General features: G+C 41.8%; 1 protein-coding gene across 1 annotated transcript in view; it reads right to left on the bottom strand.

Moving 5' to 3' along the window:
- The window catches only part of LOC107222257 (irregular chiasm C-roughest protein-like), a 90,772-nt gene that overhangs the window by 16,230 nt on the left and 52,997 nt on the right, over nt 1–21,545 (bottom strand). The window contains exons 2-3 of the mRNA XM_046744866.1: nt 14,688–15,052; nt 6,050–6,282 (exon numbers count right to left, since the gene is read on the bottom strand). Of these exons, the coding sequence (XP_046600822.1) occupies nt 6,050–6,282; nt 14,688–15,052 (598 nt within the window). The remainder of the gene's footprint in view (nt 1–6,049; nt 6,283–14,687; nt 15,053–21,545) is intronic.

Raw genomic sequence — 21,545 nt, 5'->3', positions numbered from 1 at the left:
ACAGCGCTTTGGGAAACGTACCAGTTTCTGCGATTGAATCATCCAAGGTAAACTTCAAACGACCGACAAACAAAAACGCGTCCCAATTTTTTCCGCGCTTGTTTTCTTGGGTTTTTTTTATGGCACAAGAAAAAACAAGACAGTACGGAATGGAAAAAAAAAAAAAGAGACCCAGAAATCACTGAATAAATTAATGAAAACAAAATGTCAAAGCCTCTCTCTCTCTTTTTTTACGTTTACTTTGAATTTGTGGCTAAAGCTTCGGGGATTAAGAGTATAATCGAGTTTCGCCGAGTTTACGTATACTCGGTAAAATTATTTCTCATTTGTTGTTTTTAAACTCATTTTTATTTTCATTTCATTTCGACGGGATCTTTGCTACGTTTTGCAAACCCGAGAGACGAACCTAAATCCACGGTTTTCGACAATCCTAGTCTCGGTTTTAACCTCGTGACGGCAATGTTTCAACAATATGTTATAAATTAATTATTGATTCGCCGATTTGTCAAAGGGCGGTGGTTTTCTTTGATACGTGTTTTTTATTTTTTCTCTTTTTTTTGTCTTTTAATCTGCCCAATTCAAAAAAAAACAAAAACTGTTCAACCCTTCATTTTACGCTGGGACGCTGAGCGTTCCACCTTTTTATTTGTTAAACTACATTTTGATAACAACTGCCGAGTTTTTTTGGTTCCACACAATTTCTGAAATATTTCTGAGTATAAAAAGAAAGTATCAAACTTATTTACTTAATCATTTCAAAAATAGCACGTTTAAGCAAATGTTCGAAATTCGTATTTTTCCACGATAAGAAAAAGCAATTTCTGCTAATCTACCACGATAATCCGGAAGCCAATTTTTACACGAACTCAATATACGCCAAACAAATTTCACACAATTTTTTAAAAATTATTCTTCTTGTTTTTGTTTGTCCGCCATATTAGATCCGGCATTTTAAATTCGTGCACTTCGATTTCAGATTCGTAATCAGCGTGAGCCGAAAAACCATGCAACATAAAGTTTTATCATAATCAAATAACTTCAAGAATTTTCTTCCGTCGTATTGTGTTCGCCGTTTTGAATATTCGAATTTCGAGTTCAGATTCGTAATAAGCGACTCCAAAAGCTCAAAAGCAAAAAAAAAAAAAAAAAAAAAAAAAAAAAAAATGCACGAGTGTTGAAAAAAATTTTTTTTAACCAAAAATTGTTACCAGTTACTTTCTATCAATTTCATCACGTGACCTGCGCGTACATCGAGCAATTCGTCAAATTGTAGTATCCCTCTAGATAAATAAATAAAAAAGTTTCGATTTTCGGCGAAACCATTGTTTCATTTCTTCTCTTTCAAAAAATCATTATCATCTGGTCGGTTGTTTATTTTGTTCTATTCTATTCTTTTCTTTTTTCTTTTTTTTTTTGTTTCTTCCTTATCGCTCATTCGTAGTATACTTTATTTCCTTTCTTTTTTAATACGGTAATAATCTCGAGTGCCGCTTTTATCCTGGTTTATAAAGACAATCGGCTTTAATAACCTCGCTTGCTTTCCACCCTAGCCGCCCTTCTTGTCGCCTTGACAATATTAACGGTGGAGAAAAAAAAAAGAAGAAAAAAAAAATATTTCTTCCTCTTCATCCGTTTCTTTTTCTTTTTCTTCATCACGAGGCAATTGAGACCGAAATACGGGGGCGCGACTTGCGATTCGATTATTATACCACGGGGCCAGCAGATTGGCAGGTACAACAGAGCCCTCCCGCGAATGTTAAAAATAGGGGCGGAATTTTCACCGCGTCGTATTTTCGACAACCCCTTTCGCGTCCGTACCTTATACCTAACGGTTAAAGTAAACTCGTCGCGGTTACCCATTCTTCCTCCTTATAATGGGGATGGATATATTCTTGGGTCTATACGACGCCTTTGCAGGACGCGGTGCATTATAAACGACGCAGGCACTCTTAGAACCAACCCCCCCCTCATCCTCCTCGAGAGACCGGAAAGAGGGAACCTCAAACAAAATTCACCCCCGTCTCGTGGTGAATAAACACCCCCCGGTAAGGCTAATTAGGAAGACTGTGCGGGACACCAATTTGCCGAAAAATAACAACCGGTTTAATAGTCGTTAATACAAATACTACCCGAATCGGTGGGCGGTGAAGGCGGACGAGGTTATTCTTCTTACAACGGAAGTTTTGGAAGCTTTTCAGCTGCGCGCCATCTGAGAATCATCCGAGTAACATTGTCGATGCCAGTGTTTCGTCATTGTACGCGAGGGGGAGGAGGTCTCTTTCCTTTCTCGTTCGAAGGGTTGAAATCCAAAAAGAAAAATCGTACCGGTTTCTCGTTTCAACTCTTGTACATTTTTTTTTTTTTTCATACTATTTTCAGGATGTTGGAAGCTTTGACTCGGTACCGTTTTACTGTCAAAGACGTAAACGACGGTTCGGATTTCTAAACACTACAACTTCCGGTGGATGTAACACCGGGTACATGTCGGGATATTGAATTTCCGAGTTGACTGTACTGAAATTGTTTCACGATGAATTTCAACAACTACCAGATATTTTCACATTATCTACGGACACAAATTTCATAAGTTTTTTTACGATTTGATACAGGAATTCGGTTGTGCTACGATTACATTGTGTTCCCAAAAAAAAAAAAGAAAAAAAAAAACCATAGATTTCAAAAATTTGGTTACGAGAAGAATAACATTTGCGTTACGAAACATGATGGAAAAAATCGTTGTTGCAGAACTTTAAAACGACTTTTCGAGTAACGACTTTTCGAAATGTGCACATTTCTTTTTTCTTGCTACTAACTCCAACCTCGTGAATAAGAGCATGAAAACGAGATAAAGGAAAAAAAAAGAAAAAAGAAAGTTAAACGACTCGATGAACTCGCAACGAATGTTCGCCGCAATGCGACGCGTACATCGTCCAAGTGTAGGTCGTACACTAATCGTAATCGTACAACCCGAGTAGGGTAATTATTTTTCATATTACGTGTATAATTACTTGATTACATACATGTGTACAAAAGAGAGCCAGAGAGGAGGAAATAGGATGAGGATGAAACCAGGTGGAGGAGGAGGGTTTCACGGGCGTACCGAAATTGATATCGATGCCTGAGCTGCGTCCGTGGCAGCAGACCACCACGGCTAATGGAATTTTCGTGTAATATGCCTGTTGAGAGATATGATTTGGCGTTACGTTTAAAACGATGAATTCAGATCTCATATCACCAGGGCTGCTGGTGACGCCTACTTTATACATCCGCTCTCACGTTTTCGCCAAGCTGTAGGATATTATGCCTATAATGAACCGTTGCCGAGTGTTCGACCATAATATTACAAATCATCGAGATTGAGCGCAACGATTTTATATCCCGAACGGGAAATGGTAGGTGTAAATCAAATTGTTGTTATTGTTATTATTATTTTTTTTTTTAAACAGAACGATGGTAGTAGATCGAAGCAATACAAAATCGGACAATCGGAGATCTGGTTTATTCATCACTTTTTAAAACTGATGGGTTTTTCAATCCGTGGTTTATTTCAAGTTAATTGGATTTTCATTTTCCGTAAAGCGGAGTTTCCTCTTTTTTCTTTTTTTTTTTCACAGATCATTTGCCCGACTTATCCATTGTTCTCGTTTCGAAATATCCATCGATATTCTTGATATCATAATCAGTGTGTCAAATTGTTTTTTACAGACGTGAAATTCCACGAGAATTCCATGATTCCAGAATTTCCATGATAACTGGACACCTTGATAATGATTTCAGTGAAAGAAGAGAAGACATTGGGATTGCCTGATATATCAAGAAAAAAATGATGGCTTACTTATGAGGTAGTTTACTAATTTTTATCATTTCGTCTCGACCACTTGACCGAATCCAAGTTCTTTGACATTCGGGTTTCTAGGTTCGACGGAGATCATAATATTCGTTGGATCGTCATTTCGTGATATTGCTAACCATTTGGAAAGAACCTCGAGAAGTGAAACGATTCCATCCGACTGAGTTTGAAGCTTTACAAACTCGAAACAATTCTCTGAAAGGTTAACCGCAGAAAGCAGCGATAATTTACCTCGTGCGAACCCCCAAGACTCAGTAATAAAACAACAAGAAACCTACTAGAGTTCTTCTTTCCGTAGTATAGTAAATGTAAGAATAATGGAAGGACCCTGCAAGTCCAAGAGATAAAAATGGGGAGAAAAAAAAAAGAGAAAACTACCGAAACTTGACCCATCTCCAAGGGAGAAGAGCGTGCATTAAGAGAGACACGGCAAGTGACCGACCCGAGGGAAGGAAACGAAATGTCACCGAAGCTAGAAATGGGAACGCGCGTCGTATAAACAATATACGAATGTGGAAAAAAGAGCCGCGGAAGAAGAGTAGGAGGAGGAGGAGGAAGATTTGCGATGAGTATAGGAAAACGGAGCTGCTGCTGTTTACTGCTTACACAGTGATGGGGAAACTTTAAATGGCACAGTGCTAGAAAGCTCAAAGCAAGTGGCTGTGCTGGTGGAGAGAAAGGGGCGGAAGACACGAGGGAGAAACAGAGAGAGAAGGAGAAGGAAGGCTGACTGACTGACTGACTAGTTTGGTTGGGAGTGTATCCTCGTACGTTTTTTAGCGAGTGAGAAGGAGGAGCAGCGTCGCGACGCCACGTCGCGTTTCAGCCCTCCTCTCAAGCTCTCGAGCTTCTGGCTCTTTGGCCCCCTTCACTTATCTCTGTACTCCTCGCGTGTATGCATCATGCATGTGTGCACGTTGTACGTGCTTCCTACCCTTCCTGGGAGGCATCGTCGTTACAGCAGAGTTGAAAGACTCGGAGAACGTTGTTCACACAGGGATGAGATGGGATCAATGTCTAATGAATCACGTTTGCGGAAACCATTTCGAACCCTGTTTATGGACAGGAGCATGTCCGCTGCCCGAGTCCTGAAGGATTTCATTACCTCCGGACAGTGAATGAATTTTAAACGTTTCCAGTGTCGTCGTCAAACGACTTCACGCGACTTTCATTCATCTCGGGTTACGTACCGCGCCTCATCAACCTGCTGAAGTACGATTCGGTGGGCTTATTACGGTTCTTAACTTTTCACATTTCGCAATGGTCGGCTAAACTTTGCAAACCAATTGACTGTCCGGATGTAATGAAATCCTTCAGACCTCGGGCAGCGGACTGCCCCAGTCAATTCTGATTGGTTTGCAATGTTTAGTCGACCAATCGGAATGCTTGGATGGTGGGAAATGTGGAAAGTGAAAAAGCGTTGTACGCTCCAGAAGACTCTTTCCGTACTTGAAAGGAAAGCGTGTGCAACTGTTGTGAGGATTCGAAATACTACGGAGAAAATACAAGATGGTTACCATAAAAAAGAAGATGGTGCTTTGCGAGAAGAAGAAACATGTCGCCGAGGCTCGTTTTTGGGTATCAGTAACCGATGTAAGCTCACTTAGGGTAAAAGCCCATTGGGGTTTCCCTGAGGTAGGTTCTCATAACAGGAGACGACAATTCCCTGAGGTAAACCCTGAGCGGAGACGACGACGTGGACGCGAAAAAGTGCTGCTTATTATTCATCAGAAAGAGTTGCAAGTTTTTCAATTATGACCACCGTCAAAACCCAGGTATACAATGTCAGGCGCAATCAAGTTACGCAAAATTCGCAGAGCTAATTGTAAGAATCTTGACTGGTTTCAAGACTCACTTATCTTCGGCGAACAACCAAATCATATCATTTGTCTACCAAACGGTTCGAACCATTTTATTGACAAGATGCTGAACTTCGGGCGACTAGTAAAATGGACAAGGATTGAAAAGAGATCCGATGAGGATGAGGAATACGAAAAATTGTTATAAGTAAAGACGACGATATAATTTGGTGTTAATTTGACGCCATCTAACGTCAATCCAACACTGTAATCTGACGGTAAATTTCCGAATCGACTACGAAAGATGTTTTACAATAAATTTTCACGTCGTTCAATTTCAACATAGCAGCTTTTACAATGAAATCGGGGAAAGTAAATTTAGTGGAAAATTGTGACTTACCTCAGCCGGCGGTTTTCCGGCGACGCTGACGCACTCCAAGGTCAGTTCCCGGTCCTCGGTTGTCACGAGAAAGTCCCCTTGAGTAATTTTCGGCTTTTGGGGTGGCACGAGGACGGTGAGATATGCGAATTTAGATCTGAGACCCGGCTGACCGTCGTTGGTCGGTGATGCTTGGCACTGATACTTCCCATCGTCCTCCAACTCGACCGGGTGTATGCGCAGCGAAAAGTCACCTGAAATATAAAAATTTGACAGAAGTTTGAAAATTGTTGCGTGCGAGGATTCGTTCACGATTCAGTTGCAAAAAATTTTTACCATATCGGTAGGAAATAATGCGACTAAGGTATAGACAAACCTAAGTTGGATGGGTTGAATTTTATTTAAAAAAATTTCTTTTGAAAATTAGGGGAAAGATTTAAATATCGCTGATTTTATCGAAAAAAATTTGATTTTTCATAACTTTTGAAACATCACATTATCGTTCCATTTTTTTTCATACCAAAAGCATATTTTACGTCAATTTCCATGAATATGGACTCATTTTTTTCTTGTGCTGCGATTCACTATAAGTTTCCTGAATCTTTATATAGCACTTTATATAGAACTTTAATAGCAGTATGTACTTCATTCGCAAGGTTATTTGTAAAGAATAAAAGAGTATTCATTGACGGTCAAAATAATCTACAATTTATTGAAATTCTGGGATTAAAAATTTTTTTTTTCTGAGTTGCCAAGACATCTTTTCAATATTAAATGAGAGAATTCGAACCTTTGTTTCGTCGTTTCCCTTTTGTTTCGATAATTTCTTCGTTTGTTAAATGCGTGAGATTTGAATTTAAGGTGTTAGAAATTTGAAAAAATCTCGCTTGTTTCCATTTCTCTTCGTTTTCCTCAGATCGGTTTTATTTTTCTTCAAATTTTACGAGTCAGAAACTAATCCTAAGTAGATAGGTTATATATGGGTAAAATCCTACAGGCGACGAAGTGTTTGGCGGGTGTTAGCACCTGTTAAAAGTTTACGGGGTGAATTTGAAGGGTGGGCGATCAATTCTGCCCCGACGGTTTTCGCCAGTTACTGCAGTTCTTTTCCCGAGTTTCAATAGTTCCAAGTTTCTGCAACGTTCAAAAGTTCCCATGCTTCTTCTTCTTCTTCTTCTTCTCCACTTTTCTTCTTTATTTCGGGAATTTCAGCTTGAGGTTTTTCGCACACACATACAAGAACGAATAATTTTGCACCACAAGTTTCGTGCGGGTGCCCGTTTCCAAGTGCGAGGGTTTTAAGTTTAGAGTATACGCATACGGATGTTAAACACCTAAAAGTTCAACAACTCAAAGTTTTTCACTTTTTCTCGCAAACCAGTCAATTGCCCCCCACCCACAATTTTCAAACCAGACAACTGGGGGTGTGGGTTTTTCCCCTTGTTACAAGTTTACGCCGCTGAAAATCCCTCACGATTTTACACCTGGACTAAATGTGGACCGAGTTTATACACTCTTTTTTCCACAATTACCCAGAGTGTCTAGCTGTCAAGGTAAAATGACAAATTCGAGAGTTGTCAGGGAATTTGTATGCGTGTGAAAAATACTGGAAGATGTCAGAAAATTCAAACACCGTGTGCTGAAATTTTGCTATGTTCTTTCTCACTGTTGTAAGATTCTTTGTAATGTTGATAATTACTCTCTGTAAGAAAATTCAGGGGTTTAAGTGAGGAAAAATATAGTTTATTGAAAAATTTCAAGAATTGATAAATTGATGTTGAGCACTACGTAAGATTCATGAAAAATATTATAAACAAATACTGCAAACAGTTAATATACTCAGATTGATGTTTCTACCTTCAAGTATCGAAAGGATGTCCGATCCTAATCCTTCATTAGTTTCTTAGAATTTAAGTGTTTGTTGATATATTTGGCAATTGAGTTTAAGCAAAATTTCACCGAAAGAAACATTGGCCTATTTTAACTTACGATGGAGAAATTTGAAGTCTAATTTTTATCTAACATATACGTTTTATATGCCATAAATCATATGCATATTGCAAAGGTTCTGTAATCCATTATACATTAAAAAAAAAAAAAAAATGAAGATAATTGAGGAGGTGCGTTCGAACATTTCTCCTGCAAGTTATAGAATCAACGTAAGTGTTTGAGACAAGATATTTGAAGAATGTTTGAACGAAAACTTCAACTCCGCCATTTTCTGCTTCGTTTCAAGCGGTTGAGTTCCGTCTCTGTTTATTTCTAACTAGCGTGACGTGGCTTTTTTACATTTCGCATATGTTACGGCTGTATAAAATGAGAAATACGCAGATACATATCCTATAATAAATAGAACGCGGGTAAATGGTCGGTATACCCACATTTGGAAAGCATTTACGTTACACTGATATTTTCCCACGTTTATCCCAACGGCGATCTGACTATGAAAAAAAAACGGGGGGGAAAACGATATCGAGAATATGCCCTCGGTTATCGACATTCTACGCCTATTGAGACACAGAACTGGAGAACTTGTGTCTACCATCGGTGGTAGTAGACGAATCGATGCAAACACGTACAATCACTAGATGCGAAATTTCTTTTGTTTCTTATTTTTCCTTTTATCCATAAGTCGCGTCGTTGTATAAATTGAAGATAATTAACGGTTGAAATTGGCGCTGAGTTGAAATAGTCATTGGGATCGTTATAATACGCAATATCAAGAGACCTTCGCATTTATCACTTGTTACATCCAGTCACGTTATAGTTTCCTCTAAGTACTCGAAGTATTTTCCCTGTGCTTGGTTCCACACTGTTTAACGGCATATGCATGCGATAAAATATAGTTTTGTGTTCGGTTAAAGTTTTCGCGCAATAATTCCCGCGTGTATTACATAACCCATGTATCGATTTCGATACTACTCGCAACCTGCACTAATTTGAACCGGCAGACAGTTGTGTAGATAGTATTTCATACGGACTGTTCGTCAACTCGCGTTCTACAATGCTGTCGAACCTATACAGTACACATGCAGAAATTAACACTCGACACTTTGTTTCTCATTACTCGCAGTGAAACGCAAAAAGGAATTCACGCACATTTGTAATTTTCGTATAATATATGTATGTACCGGGTTATATACAAGGTGTACACTTTGGTGATGAAAAATTCGATCAATGCTGTAGAGGTAGAGAGAGAGAGAAGAGAGAGAGAGAGAGAGAGAGAGAGAGAGAGAGAGAGAGAGAGAGAGAGAGAGAGAGAGAGAGAGAGAGAGAGATGTGAAGATGTGGAATAATTTTTGCGAGAGGAAAAATAAGAAATGTTAAAAACGAATAGACGGATGAAATTATTCTAAAAGCGTGTGAATATTCTTTGCACGTACTTGTATACCACCTACATAGATGTGTATATACTTGTGGAAATTTCAGTGTAGTCGTAGATCTCAAAGCGGGTTTCCTGCACTTTAGGGGAGTTTGCACGCCTTTGCATGCTGCACCTCTTTCGCAAATTTTAACGTGACCTCCTTTCGCACCCTATGTGCGACAGTATCATAAGGAACCTGCATGAACATTCAGCAGCCATCCAGCCAGCCTCCTTTCTCCAGAGCAGTGCACTTAACGTTCCGCGCAGTTATGGAATAAATAAATTTAAGATGCAATTTGTCGCGACGTAGGTACATAAGAGATCAGTAAAGTTCCTTTAATTATTCATCTCAATTGAGACACGTTTCGTATGTTTGAACAATTTGCTAATTCAAACCAGACCAATTCATTTCATGTTTTTATCGATGTCACGTGATGAAGTCAATTTAAGTCACTTGACATACGATGTTTGAAGTCACAAGTCCCCGATTGCAAAAGCTCCGAGATTCTGGTGGTTTTCCAACATGGATGTTGAAGGGTTTCCCACTCATGCTAGAAACTCATCGCGGAATCATTCTTTCCCACGTTCTCGTCTCTGCTTCCTGTCGAATCTCGGCCAGTACTTGGCAATTTTCAAATCAGTTGAGTGGAGAAAAGACGTCTGTGTAAACCAGGCTACCTTTTATAACAAGAAGGTGTCTCTCGATTGTCTGGAGTGCAGACTAAAGTAGGTACCTTTCCGGAAAATGAACACTCGAGAGATCTCGAATTTGATCCTACAACCACATCTCAACCGACTGAGGTAATTCATGATACGCGGTTGAAAGATGCCGAGACAGTGACGTCAGTCTCTCGTTCTGCAATAACGCTACTCATCTGCTGAATCAAGTTTTGTTTCATCCTTTGTCTTTTCTGACGTGGTTAATTTTCGATGACGGCTGCGGATTATCGTGGTCGATTTAAATAATCGCCGAGTAGTTTTCTTCTCTAGGCTAGATCATTAGTACGGAAGTGGTTGGATCGATGGATGGCTGGTTCATTAGTTAGTTCAAGTACTACACACCGCGATCTATACATTCAAAATAATGTGATGAAATTAATTTGTAAGTAAGATACGCTGTCACGATAGGAGATTACGGTGATACGGACGATCATGGGCGAGCATTTCCAACGTGTTCCTTCAGCGTCGCGTACACAGGTATCCATGCATAATTCAAAGGTTGTAACAACGAAGATAGTGTGCGAAGAGGTGGAGCGAAGACTTTCCAGCACTCTGCATGGTGCACTTATCGCGACGATCATGAACAGCAAGCGAGCTACTGGTGGTGATCGTTGAGATTGCGGAAGCGCTACGGAAGGCCAAAACTGATTGCAAGTGGTGGAAAATGTCCCCGTTTCAAAGTGAGCGAGAACGCATCGTTGACACGGGAGCTAAGAAACGATTCTAAGACACGCTGACCTCGTACCATTCCGCTTCTTGGCATGTAGCAGCTACTGTGAAAACATATCGGGATACAAACGCCAGTTTCAGGTGCCTTCTGAATGGTGGTTAGAGGTATAAGAGGTATACTATACGCTTGTCTGTTAACACCCACCACCTACTGCCGAGTGAATCTACTGATCATCTGATTATACGACGACGACGCCATGGCAAATTGCTATCAGCAGACACTTGGGCGAACTTCGATTTGGATTATTGGGGAAGCTTCGTTCCATCACTTCCATCGAGTTGTTCGTTTTCTCCTCTCCCCCATTTGCCGTGTGTCTGGGGACTGTTCTTTCTTTTTGTCTTCTCTTCTGACGTGTTCCTAAAGAGTGAAAAGTTCACGAGATTTTCTGCTTCTCTATCACACTTTACGATCAGTTCACCGTGTAATCGCTTCAATCACTGGGGATATGAACAAAAGTTTTGGCTTTATAAAACGCGTTGAAGTTTACCGATCATAGATGATTGATGCTGGTTACTTATAGATATGATTTCAATCATTAACATATTCATGCGAGATTGAACACTGAACTGTGTGGAATGGTTTCATAAGTCAAGAACGCAATTGAGAAAGTATTAAACGTTGAAACAATTTTACTACGCGTTTATGGTTTCAGTATGCGATATATTTTCGGGAGGAAGGTTATCCTGACCATACCAAGTTTTGCGGTCAACTATAAATGTTATAAAATTATGCGTTGTATAATTGTTGAACATGGGTTGAAGAAAAGTTTCGAGTTCAATAAGGAAGTGCGTGCGTGGCGGTGCGTAATTGAGCGTAAGGAATTAAAAACAGATTGAGATAATACCGACCGGGATGATAAATGAGTATGGATTTATAATTGATGAAGGGTGACTCTGCAAGGGAATTACGTTGTATAAATAGTTGATATTTCGCAAGCAGCACGGCGCGACAGAAGGAGACACACAACGCGGCGTGGCTGCGCCCGCAGGCAGGTATGAGGTAAGATATATCGCCATCTTGGCACGTAACGGTGGTAAGGTTAAGGTGCCGGTATAACAAAGCAGTAACCGAGCACCAAGGGAGTTGTATTGATTTATGGATGAAACCATTAAGCATTGAAGCGTGCGCCAAATGTTTCAGAACTAATTTAAACTTCGGTGTGCAATTCCGGGACGACGTCGGCTTAAAGTAGCAAGCTTTCGCAGATCCCTCGGCTTCTCTCCTCTACCTCCCTTTTATACTTACCAACCTCAAACGGCATCAGGAACCACGATGTATTTCTACAGTTTAAAATCACCCTCGTGCTCCAAGTTGCCTTGATGTGAAATGGACAAAAATAAACCAGGGTATAATGTACAACGGAAACAAGTTTTTCGATAATGAATCATGCGTGCAAAATTCGTTTGTCGAGTAACTCGCTATGGGGATTTCAACGGTTTTGGCAAATTACTTAAAACGCGATGCGGAAGAGTTGTTTCACCGTTAGGAAAGTCGGTTGCTAATCCAAATCATGGTAGTGGAAGACCGTCAAAGGTACGTCGTTTCTCGCAGATATTTGCAACGTGTGGTATCATGAAAATGATGTTTTATAGCTTGATCGTGGTGCTTTAGAGGCGTTATACTGGGGTGTTTTCTTCGGACAAGTGAACGACGAGCGATTAGGGATATTTTTATATCAAGCGTCGGGGTCAAGCATGGTACTATAAACGTGAAACTGCCGAACCCAGCTAGCCAGGCAGTCGCCGTCGTCCACTCATCGTCAGTGTGGTGGAATGGCTGGCCTCTGTCCCGGGTTGTAATTCGGTGGTGGCTACATCGCGCAGTGCCAAGGGGGTCGAATAAAATCAATTGGCCCCTCTGAATTCGTTGACGCACCCTGCGTGCAGAAGGTAGAAGAACGAAGAACAGTGAGGGTGGAGAGCGGTAAAAGAAAGAGAGACACAATCTGCAGAGGTGGGGCAGAGAGATAGAACGAGTCGGAGAAACCACTTCGATACGTACAAATTGATTGATACGTTTCCCTCCCGGCTGCTCGTCTATCCCTCTTATACCTCGAAGCTTCCAACCCCTCTCCAAAGGGACTTCCTTTAATCCTCGTCGTCGTTGTTTCCGTCTGTCGATAGTTTTATCCTCGCGTGTAACAAGTTCGGGTGAAGACAATAGACGCGAAATGACAGTGACAAGCGGTGTTAATTTGAAGAACTTTTGATACCCGCATGTGGCCAATTTCCCACGAATTACCAGCCCAATATTACTACTCCAACGTCGAAAATGGACTTTGCTGTAACTTGTACACTTTTTTCCGCATTTCAACCAATCAAAACCCCCGATAGTTAGTTTGGTTTAGGCCAAGTATAATGAAGTGTTCGACTTTTTACTCGGACGTTAACTCGATTCTCGATGAATTGAATTGTTTGCAGGATCATACATGCTAACGGAATTTTGGAAACAAATTATATGCTCACTTGGCATAGCTAGTTTCGCTTCATTTTACGATTCAATAAACTAAGCCCTCGCCTCGGTCTAATCTGGCTGAATACAAAGGGAAAAGCATCGAAGAAAAGGACCAATTTGGGACTAATCTCGTGGATGTTACGAACTAGTCGATGAGATCAGAGGAAGAGCATCGTACCAGCTATACCGCAAATCCAACTAATCCCACCGTGGTGTTACTACCACCAGGATTGAGGGTTCTTCCTTCCTTCCTTCCTTCCTTCCTTCTTGCCTGCCAGCCTGCCTGCCTGCCTGCCTGCCTTCCTTCCTTCCTTCCTTCCTTCCCGTGCGTGCGCGTGCGTCTCGTTTAAGTACTAAACCATCGATGCCGTAAAGACACCAATATCTTAGCGAGGAAGCAGCGAGCTCCAACGATGTCGAGAGTAGATTTTGGGCTAGAGCGTCGATATCGATTGACTTCGCGGTTCATGGGCTCATTCGATAAACAACGCACCACTCGGCTCGGCTCCACTACACCCCGGTGGGATTAACGGACGTATACCAGGGCGTTTTCTCTGTCCAAGATTACTTTAATGTGCTCAGTGATCGTGAAAATTGTCAAATTAGAACGTAGAAATTATTATATTCAAAGATGACGGTGGTTGGAAGAAACCAGAAAATCATCGGACATGCTTGCATTAAAGAGCATGACCAAATAGATAATGAATAGTTGTTTACTGGGAGTTTACTTCGCGAGAATCTCGAAGGACTCGACCATTTTTTCCCGGTTATTACACGAAGGAGATGCGGTGATCGAGTTGATTGAGGGATGAGTCGGAAGTTGCTTAGTCGAGCGCCGACTCATAGGTTGCTCTTGTTCAGTGTGAACAGTTATTAGAGGGGTCGGCACGTGAGGATTCTTCACAAGGGTTGGTTGGTTGGTTGGCTGGCTGGCACCCCTCTGACGTCGTCGTTTATGAGCTTTCAGCCCTGCTGGCAGCCAGCTCACTCCACAGAACAAACCCGCAGTTATTATGGAGTGATTTCTACGGCACCACCGCCGCGTCCGTCAGCCCCGCGAGGAGCACAAAGCCGGAAAGAATCAGAAGTATTGAATGCCTGTGCGTGCAGCTGACAGGCCGACAGTAGAATTTTCATCTCACGATCATGTTCAGCAACGGTTACCAACCTGCTAAAATCTGACAAATTACGTTCGTCCGTCGCACCAACGTTTTAAAACTTTTGGGTTATCAACACGCGTAGTGCACTTTGGTGGCTGGAATTAGTGTGACGATGCCGCGAGAAATTCAGAATAACATTTGACATCCTCGAAAACTGGTCTACCACGTCACTCGTGACGAAGCTATCCCATCAATTCTTCAATTTCCCTCTTTTCCCGCTAGTAAGCTTACCTTCCTCGTCGCTGCCAATCATTGCGTATCTTTCGTATCCGGTCAGGTTCCGCACGGCGCCAAGACCGAAATCATCCTTGGTCCATTGAACGGGACCTTTCTGATGGACAACGCGACAGGGAAGAGTGACTTCGGATCCGACGACGGCGGTTTGATCTTGCGGGTCGGTTACAATTCTCTGAAAAAGCATTTCCGTTGTTGACACTGTCCTCGACGTCGTGACCAACGACGATGACCATCCGGACCTCGCGTGTCCCGTCGCACCTCCCGCAAATTCGTCTCCTCTCCCTTTTGACGTGCAAAACGTCAATAGGATCCAACCCACCAAGAGGATCGAATTGCCGACGATTCCACCCCATCGATTCCTGCAACGATAAAAAGTAAGGACACAGATTAGGACGGGTGGAAAAAGAACATTACGGTTATTGCTGGCGGAGACATGCAACGCCTTTTTGATTTATTCTCTAATTCCGCAGTCATCGCCTTGCGGACTTTTTGCCTCAAGAACGCAACACATGGAAGATTCGTATTGGATACTTTGAAAACTGTCTCCGAGGACTTTCTTTCCGCATGCGACACGGCCTATTAATTGGAAGGAAGAGAGGAAAAGGAATCGAGGATGGTGAGGGTCGGAAGGGGGTTTATAAGTCGACGTGAAAAGCCTCGTATACTGGAAACGCACGATGTTTATAACAGATAAGAAGAGGAGGGAACTCAACGTTCGACCGGTGAGTGTATTAAATAAGTGAATAGCTGATGGAAGGTGGCGGATCGATATTACGAAGAGAATTGTTCTTTTCGGTACGCATGTCAGATTGTATCAATCAACAAACGGGAAGACGACCCGCGGGAATTCCCTAAGCGTGTTATCATTTCGTGAGGCAACGATAAGACACGTTCGTTAATTCGTGATGTCCTACAATATGCAACGATAACGAATACGATGCCGAACCGGATGAACACCAGAGTCGTAACTCGGGCGGCGGACACCGCACAAGTAGAATTATTCGAATTATCCTTTATTATTCAAAACCCATTCAAACACTCAACCACCAACTACTCGCCTTGGTTATTATCCTATTGAGCTTGTAAGACGCTCACGCTAGTCGCCGCTGTCTAGGCGGGAAGTATCTGCACGCGGACGTTGGCGATGCGTACAATTTTCATTAAACCACACTCTGCAGGTACATTGTATGGTACAAGCGTTAAGCACTAACTGGAATTCATTACGAAGAAAGATCTAATCTCATGGGATGTGGGTAAAAATTATGTCGAGTTGTGATCTAATTTCGTACACCACCATAACCTACCCATGAGTCACACCAATCGAAGACATCGATACTCAAGTCAATTAAGTTATGTTGGACCATTTCTACAACCAGTTGTCATTTTTTCATCCTGAATCTTAGTTGTTTCTTACACAGTCTGAAAAAATATTGCTGGAAGGTTAATCACCTGGATTAGGATGAGCCGAGTGAAAAATGGAGACCTTCGCAGAAATGCTGATCGGAAATTGAATCGCTTACTCGGGACTATAAGATTGGATTTATAATTGGAATTATTTAAAAGGATTGAATAATTCATGATAAAGATTATTCGATGCTTGCACGACGAAGCTTTGCCGAAGGTGTAAACTAAAAATAAAATCGACATTCTGACCCAAGTTTTGTCGTAATTTCTAGAAACGATCATGAATATTGATGAGTCGGGGTTTAAATTTGATGAAATTCCGGAATCTGTTGGATATAAAATGATATGAATAAATTGGCAATTTTGTCGAAGTCAGTATGAGGCGCGTTTGAGAGCTTCTTTTTTTTCATTACTTCCCGTATCTTTTTCATTTTTCTTTTTCTCTTTGCCCGCGTATTCCAGCGGGTCGATCCCGTTGATTTCCGTGACGGATAGTCCCCTGGGAAGTTAAGGAATTCTGGTCTGTGTCGTTAGGTCCGTAGTAAATCGACGTGTATTGGTATGGGTGAGCATTACCGCCTTCATGCCATTGGGGAGTTGCTCTACCATCCCTGTGACGGCAGTGGACCGAGAGCCGTGGCTCCTCCGGCATTGAGGGTAAGTCTGGCTTTCCGGTAAACAAACTATACGGATCCCTCGAAAGTAAACAATCAATTAGCACCAGCCAGCCAACCATTAACGTGGCCGTTCCCGCAAGATCTCCGTCTTCGCGGACCATCCCTCTTCTCCTCTCCCATCCACCTCCAACTTCTCTCTTCGTTTTCCGCCTCGCGATCTCTCAGGGGAAATTTTACCCCTCAAAGATAATCTTGGATTCGAAGCTTGTTGGTAAAACAATTTTCAAGAAATATACCTGCGCCACGCGGTTTTCACCCCTCTTCTTGAACAAGTTTATCCCTACTGCTTTTATTTGTTTTTTTTTTTTTTTACTTATTTTTTTTTCAAAAAGATCATCTCTCGTTTTGCCTGCATCATTACTTCAGCTGTTCAATCACGTTTCTTATCCGACAGTGCAATATTACATTTTCACTTTTTTGATATCGAGATGACAGTTCTTCTATCGGTACGATTTTTTTTTTTTTTTTTTACCCACATTTGGAACCTTGGACTTCTTAGTATACGGTCAAATATATTCGATTCGATCCTAAATTTTTAAGCTTTCCGATTTCCGTACCCTTCGATAATCACAACCTTGCGTTTCATTTTCTAATGAAACTCAAACGTCTCATCATTCATTTCTAAATTGCTGCGATAACTTCGTTTCACGAACTGTTAACGTAACACCCTTCGAATCCCGATAACCATAACTAGTTATCCTGTCATCTGGTAATCTCTTCGCCTTTCCGCGTACGTACAAGGTGATCGTAATCGAGGGAGCGCGCCGGAATTGAAGTATAAAACTGAACGTCTTCAGGTCCGTGCCGCGGCGCGACGTTACGGTAATTTAATGGAGCTCAGACAGCATCCGTCCGTCCGCGGTCCATGGACCAGAAGAATGGTAACGAACCCATCAACGTTAACGATCAATTTGTACGTTGTTAACTACCGATACTTTTTATCGAGTTACTTCCGGTAGGATGATGCAGCCTCCACGCTGCGGGTACCTAGTTATGCGGACTACAAGAGTCACTCACCCTCTCTATCCAACCATACAACGGAGCCGACGTCATATCGTTGAACCGAAAAAGTTGCGAGCTGGTCTGGGTATTCGGTTCGGTCAGAGTCTAACGAGCAAATCAACTCCTGGGTCTAAATTGGATAGGAAGTCACTTTTTCTCATCCTTCTGCTACTTCTACTTCTACTTTTTTTCTTTTTTTTTTCTTCGAGATCGATAGAAAGGCAGCTTATAAGAAACCACCCTCTAGCCGAGTATTAATGAAGGCTGACCATCCACGTCAGTTTTCAACTAACAGTGCAGTTTGGAGGCTGCGTGAGGAATATGGGGGCGAATTCTCACATGTGGGAAGCACCGAGCAGACATGATGAAACTTTCCGGCACTCTTGGCAGCCTGGATCAAAGCCGTTGGCAAGGTTTCGAGTTGGGAGGACGGAACCCTACGCCGCGAGTCGTAGGTTATACTGCACAAATTTCAAGATTCCCAGAGAGTTTCCGAGGGAAGGCTTGGCTTGCTTTGCAGCTGCAGAACCACGCGCGGTATTTTCTGCCTGCATCTACACGCCCGTTTCTACTGGGGTCGAAAAACTCTCCGACGATTCATATTATTATACCGGGTGCAGGGCGGGCGCTGCGTGAAAAGCCGTAGAAGTTAAGGGGTCGAACCGGTACGAGTTTGTAACTCTGATGAATGGGGGCAAATATACGTATAGGTATACCGACACACAGTTTTTCCCCACGTGGTAATTATTTTACCTTCTCAAATGGGAAGTCGATCGTTTTTATTTTTCTCGCCTCCCCCCCCCCCCTCCCCCGCCCTCCTCCTGCCTCCCTCCTGCCCACAATTTTTTTTCATTTCCTTTTCGAACCGGCGACAACTAATTACCGTCAATACGAATGAAAGGGTTCGCAACTTTCTCGAGCACTACGTTTCCGTTTTCTCAAAGTCGGCGGTCAGGTCAAAATGAGCAAATTATCATTAAAGGACTCTCGTCTAATTAGATTAGAAGGGTAGTCACAAAAACGATTTCTCTTCAATCGAATTACTCGAGCGTGATCACCCGATGAGTTTAGAATTCGTTTGGTATATTGGTTGCAACTAAACCGATTATGGAAAATCAAAACCAACTAATATATATCCGAGTGTGAAAACTGAAAAACAAAACACCAAGGATTTATCAGTTGTATCATCCTCGTAACTTTCGAATACTTTTTAACTTCATATTTTCTTTCTCTTTCTCATTCTCTCGTTTTCGTTTCGTGATTTTTTTTTTTTTTTTCTTTTACTTTTCCTCTTCAAATTCTTTTTGATACATAATAAATTGCGCATCGCGGTTTGTTTCCGCTCGTCGTCGAATCCGCGTCCAATTACGTCTGGGTTAATAATTACAGCGTGGCCTAATTAGCGAGGTTAATCCGGTGTAAGGCAACGCAACCCACTCCCTCGTCTCCCCGTCAACTACAAACTGGATACGATATAACGTATATATATACGTACACAGACACACAATACTCTGAATCACCTTCATGCGTAGTATCGCGTACCAAGTGCTTTGTACCGTGTATGTGTATATATATATGTATATATATATATATATATATATATATATATATATATTTATATATATATGTATATATGTAGAGGTCTATGTATCCAACAGCACGGCATACATAAATCCACACCAACATTTTCGCGTGGCTCATTCAGTCAGTACTCGAGTGACGATAAACATAACAACAATATATCATTGATTACGAAAAACTAATGTTCCCTGCATGTGTAATACGTATTAACCTACGGTAAGCAGAGCAGAGCAGAGCAGAGAGTCAAGTCCAAACGAGCTCATCAAGTCACCTGAAGTTGGCATTATGCATAACAGTGGTGGCAGTCGGCATTTATGATCACCTACCACGTGGATATGTCGCCTCATTGTGCAATGCAGGCATCGTCCAGTCCAGTTTTTACGTACTTTTTACAGTAAAAAAATCATAACGCTTTCATTTTACAAATTAAGTAGTTTTGAAAAATTTATATAACAATTATTTTCATCATTTCTGCGCTAGTAAAAACTACTTTGGAGAGAAAGTCTACGACAACATAGATGGATTTATAATATCTCATTAAACTTGGAAGGTTCCCAGGTGAATATTTTGATATAAAAATTTCACGAATTTCATAATATTACTGTCAATTATAGACTACGTGGATTAAAAATACTCATCTCTCAGAGCGTTGTGCGATAAAGGCGGAAAAAAAAACCCGTGCCTTTTTCCAACAATCGGTAACACAATTACGGTCGGTATTGAATGACTGTGTTTAAGGGTGATTCCATTCGGGGAAGAAAGCTGTTTCTCGTTTTGAGGGGCGCGTGCACAAGGCGAGTTTGTACGGCAGGAGCTTTCATGTAACTCATTCGGGTCTCGGGCGTGTTTTGAAAAGTGAAGGGTGAGAGTTGGTTGGTTTGTTGCGTGTCGCGTGACACCCGCTCCTTGACACCTGGCTGTCTTTTTTTCACACCTCTGGCTTTCACCCCCGTAAACCCAGCCCGGTTTCTCTGTGAAAAATTCCAAGTAAAAGACTACCACTAGCCATCAGCCACGCAGCCGGTTAACGCGGATGGTTTAGGAATAAGGGTGCTTGCGAGGGTTGGGCAGTCCCTTCCTATGCTTAGAAATTAATTTAACCGTTGAAAACCAGGGAGCATTACCGCCCCCTCCCCTCCCCCCCTTCTCGTCATATTTCATCAGCATAAAGCTTCGTTTCTTTTCGGGACGCGGAAACGCCCGGAGAAAGTCACGCGCTCTCGGATGACGATGGGACACCGTTAAACCGACAGACAGGGTGGCGAATTTTAAACGAATCATTTGAATATTTAAACCCTCTAAATTCACGCGACGTCTGCTTACACAATACAACGGCGAAATTTTCCGATTCAAAGAGATCGGTACCTGGTTGTAATTTTCTTCATTTGCCAATAATCGACATATACTTGCAGGTGTTCTCTCTGGATGATTTCGTTAACCGCGACCGCGTCTGTGTTACAGTTTAACGAAAAACGGAATAGTACGGCGTTTCGCCACCAGGCGGCGTGGTGGTCACTTTCTTTCTCATAGTCGATGTAACTTTTCAATTAATCGTCACCCAGGCGAATTTCAACGTTTGAAATGTTCTGTTACGATATTACAGAACAATTTTCTTCGTTTCTTTGCATGTTCAATCTATAACGTGTTGCATTGAAAAAAAGAAAATCAAAAAAAAAAAAAAAAAAGAAGAAATAATTGTCCTACTAATCCTAATTACGGTTATTCAGCTTACATTGTACGATACACCTTGAATAAGGTGATATTAACGCAGAAGTATTCCCTGAATTTCAACTTTGGCTCACACTCCCTGGGAAATGGCATTCAGACGTCGGCACGGAACGGCCGCGCCTCGTTGTTCTGCAATTAATATTTCATTCGAATCGACGACTGGCTTGGCTTGGCTTGGCTTGGCTTCGTGGGTTGCTCCTTCATCCCTTGTAGACTGCAGTGTCCGAATGTGGCTATGTATAAATCGACCACCCTCGTAATCCCGGGCTATAGATAGAGGAGGCCAAGGTTCCAACTTCGTGGCGCAGAGCTCGCGGTGGATTCCGACTACCCGCATCTATGTACGAACCTAGTGTCGACAAATTAACCGAATTCCCATTTCCCAACTTTTCCCAGCCGCAAATTCAAGCCAACTCATCCCTTCTTGATACCGCTGCTTCTGACAAAGTTCCCAACACAC

This window comes from Neodiprion lecontei, chromosome 7, assembly GCF_021901455.1.
Source record: "Neodiprion lecontei isolate iyNeoLeco1 chromosome 7, iyNeoLeco1.1, whole genome shotgun sequence".
NCBI lineage: Eukaryota > Metazoa > Arthropoda > Insecta > Hymenoptera > Diprionidae > Neodiprion > Neodiprion lecontei.
The sequence above is the reverse complement of the archived record's forward strand: the minus strand, read 5'-3'. Positions and strand labels throughout refer to the sequence as shown.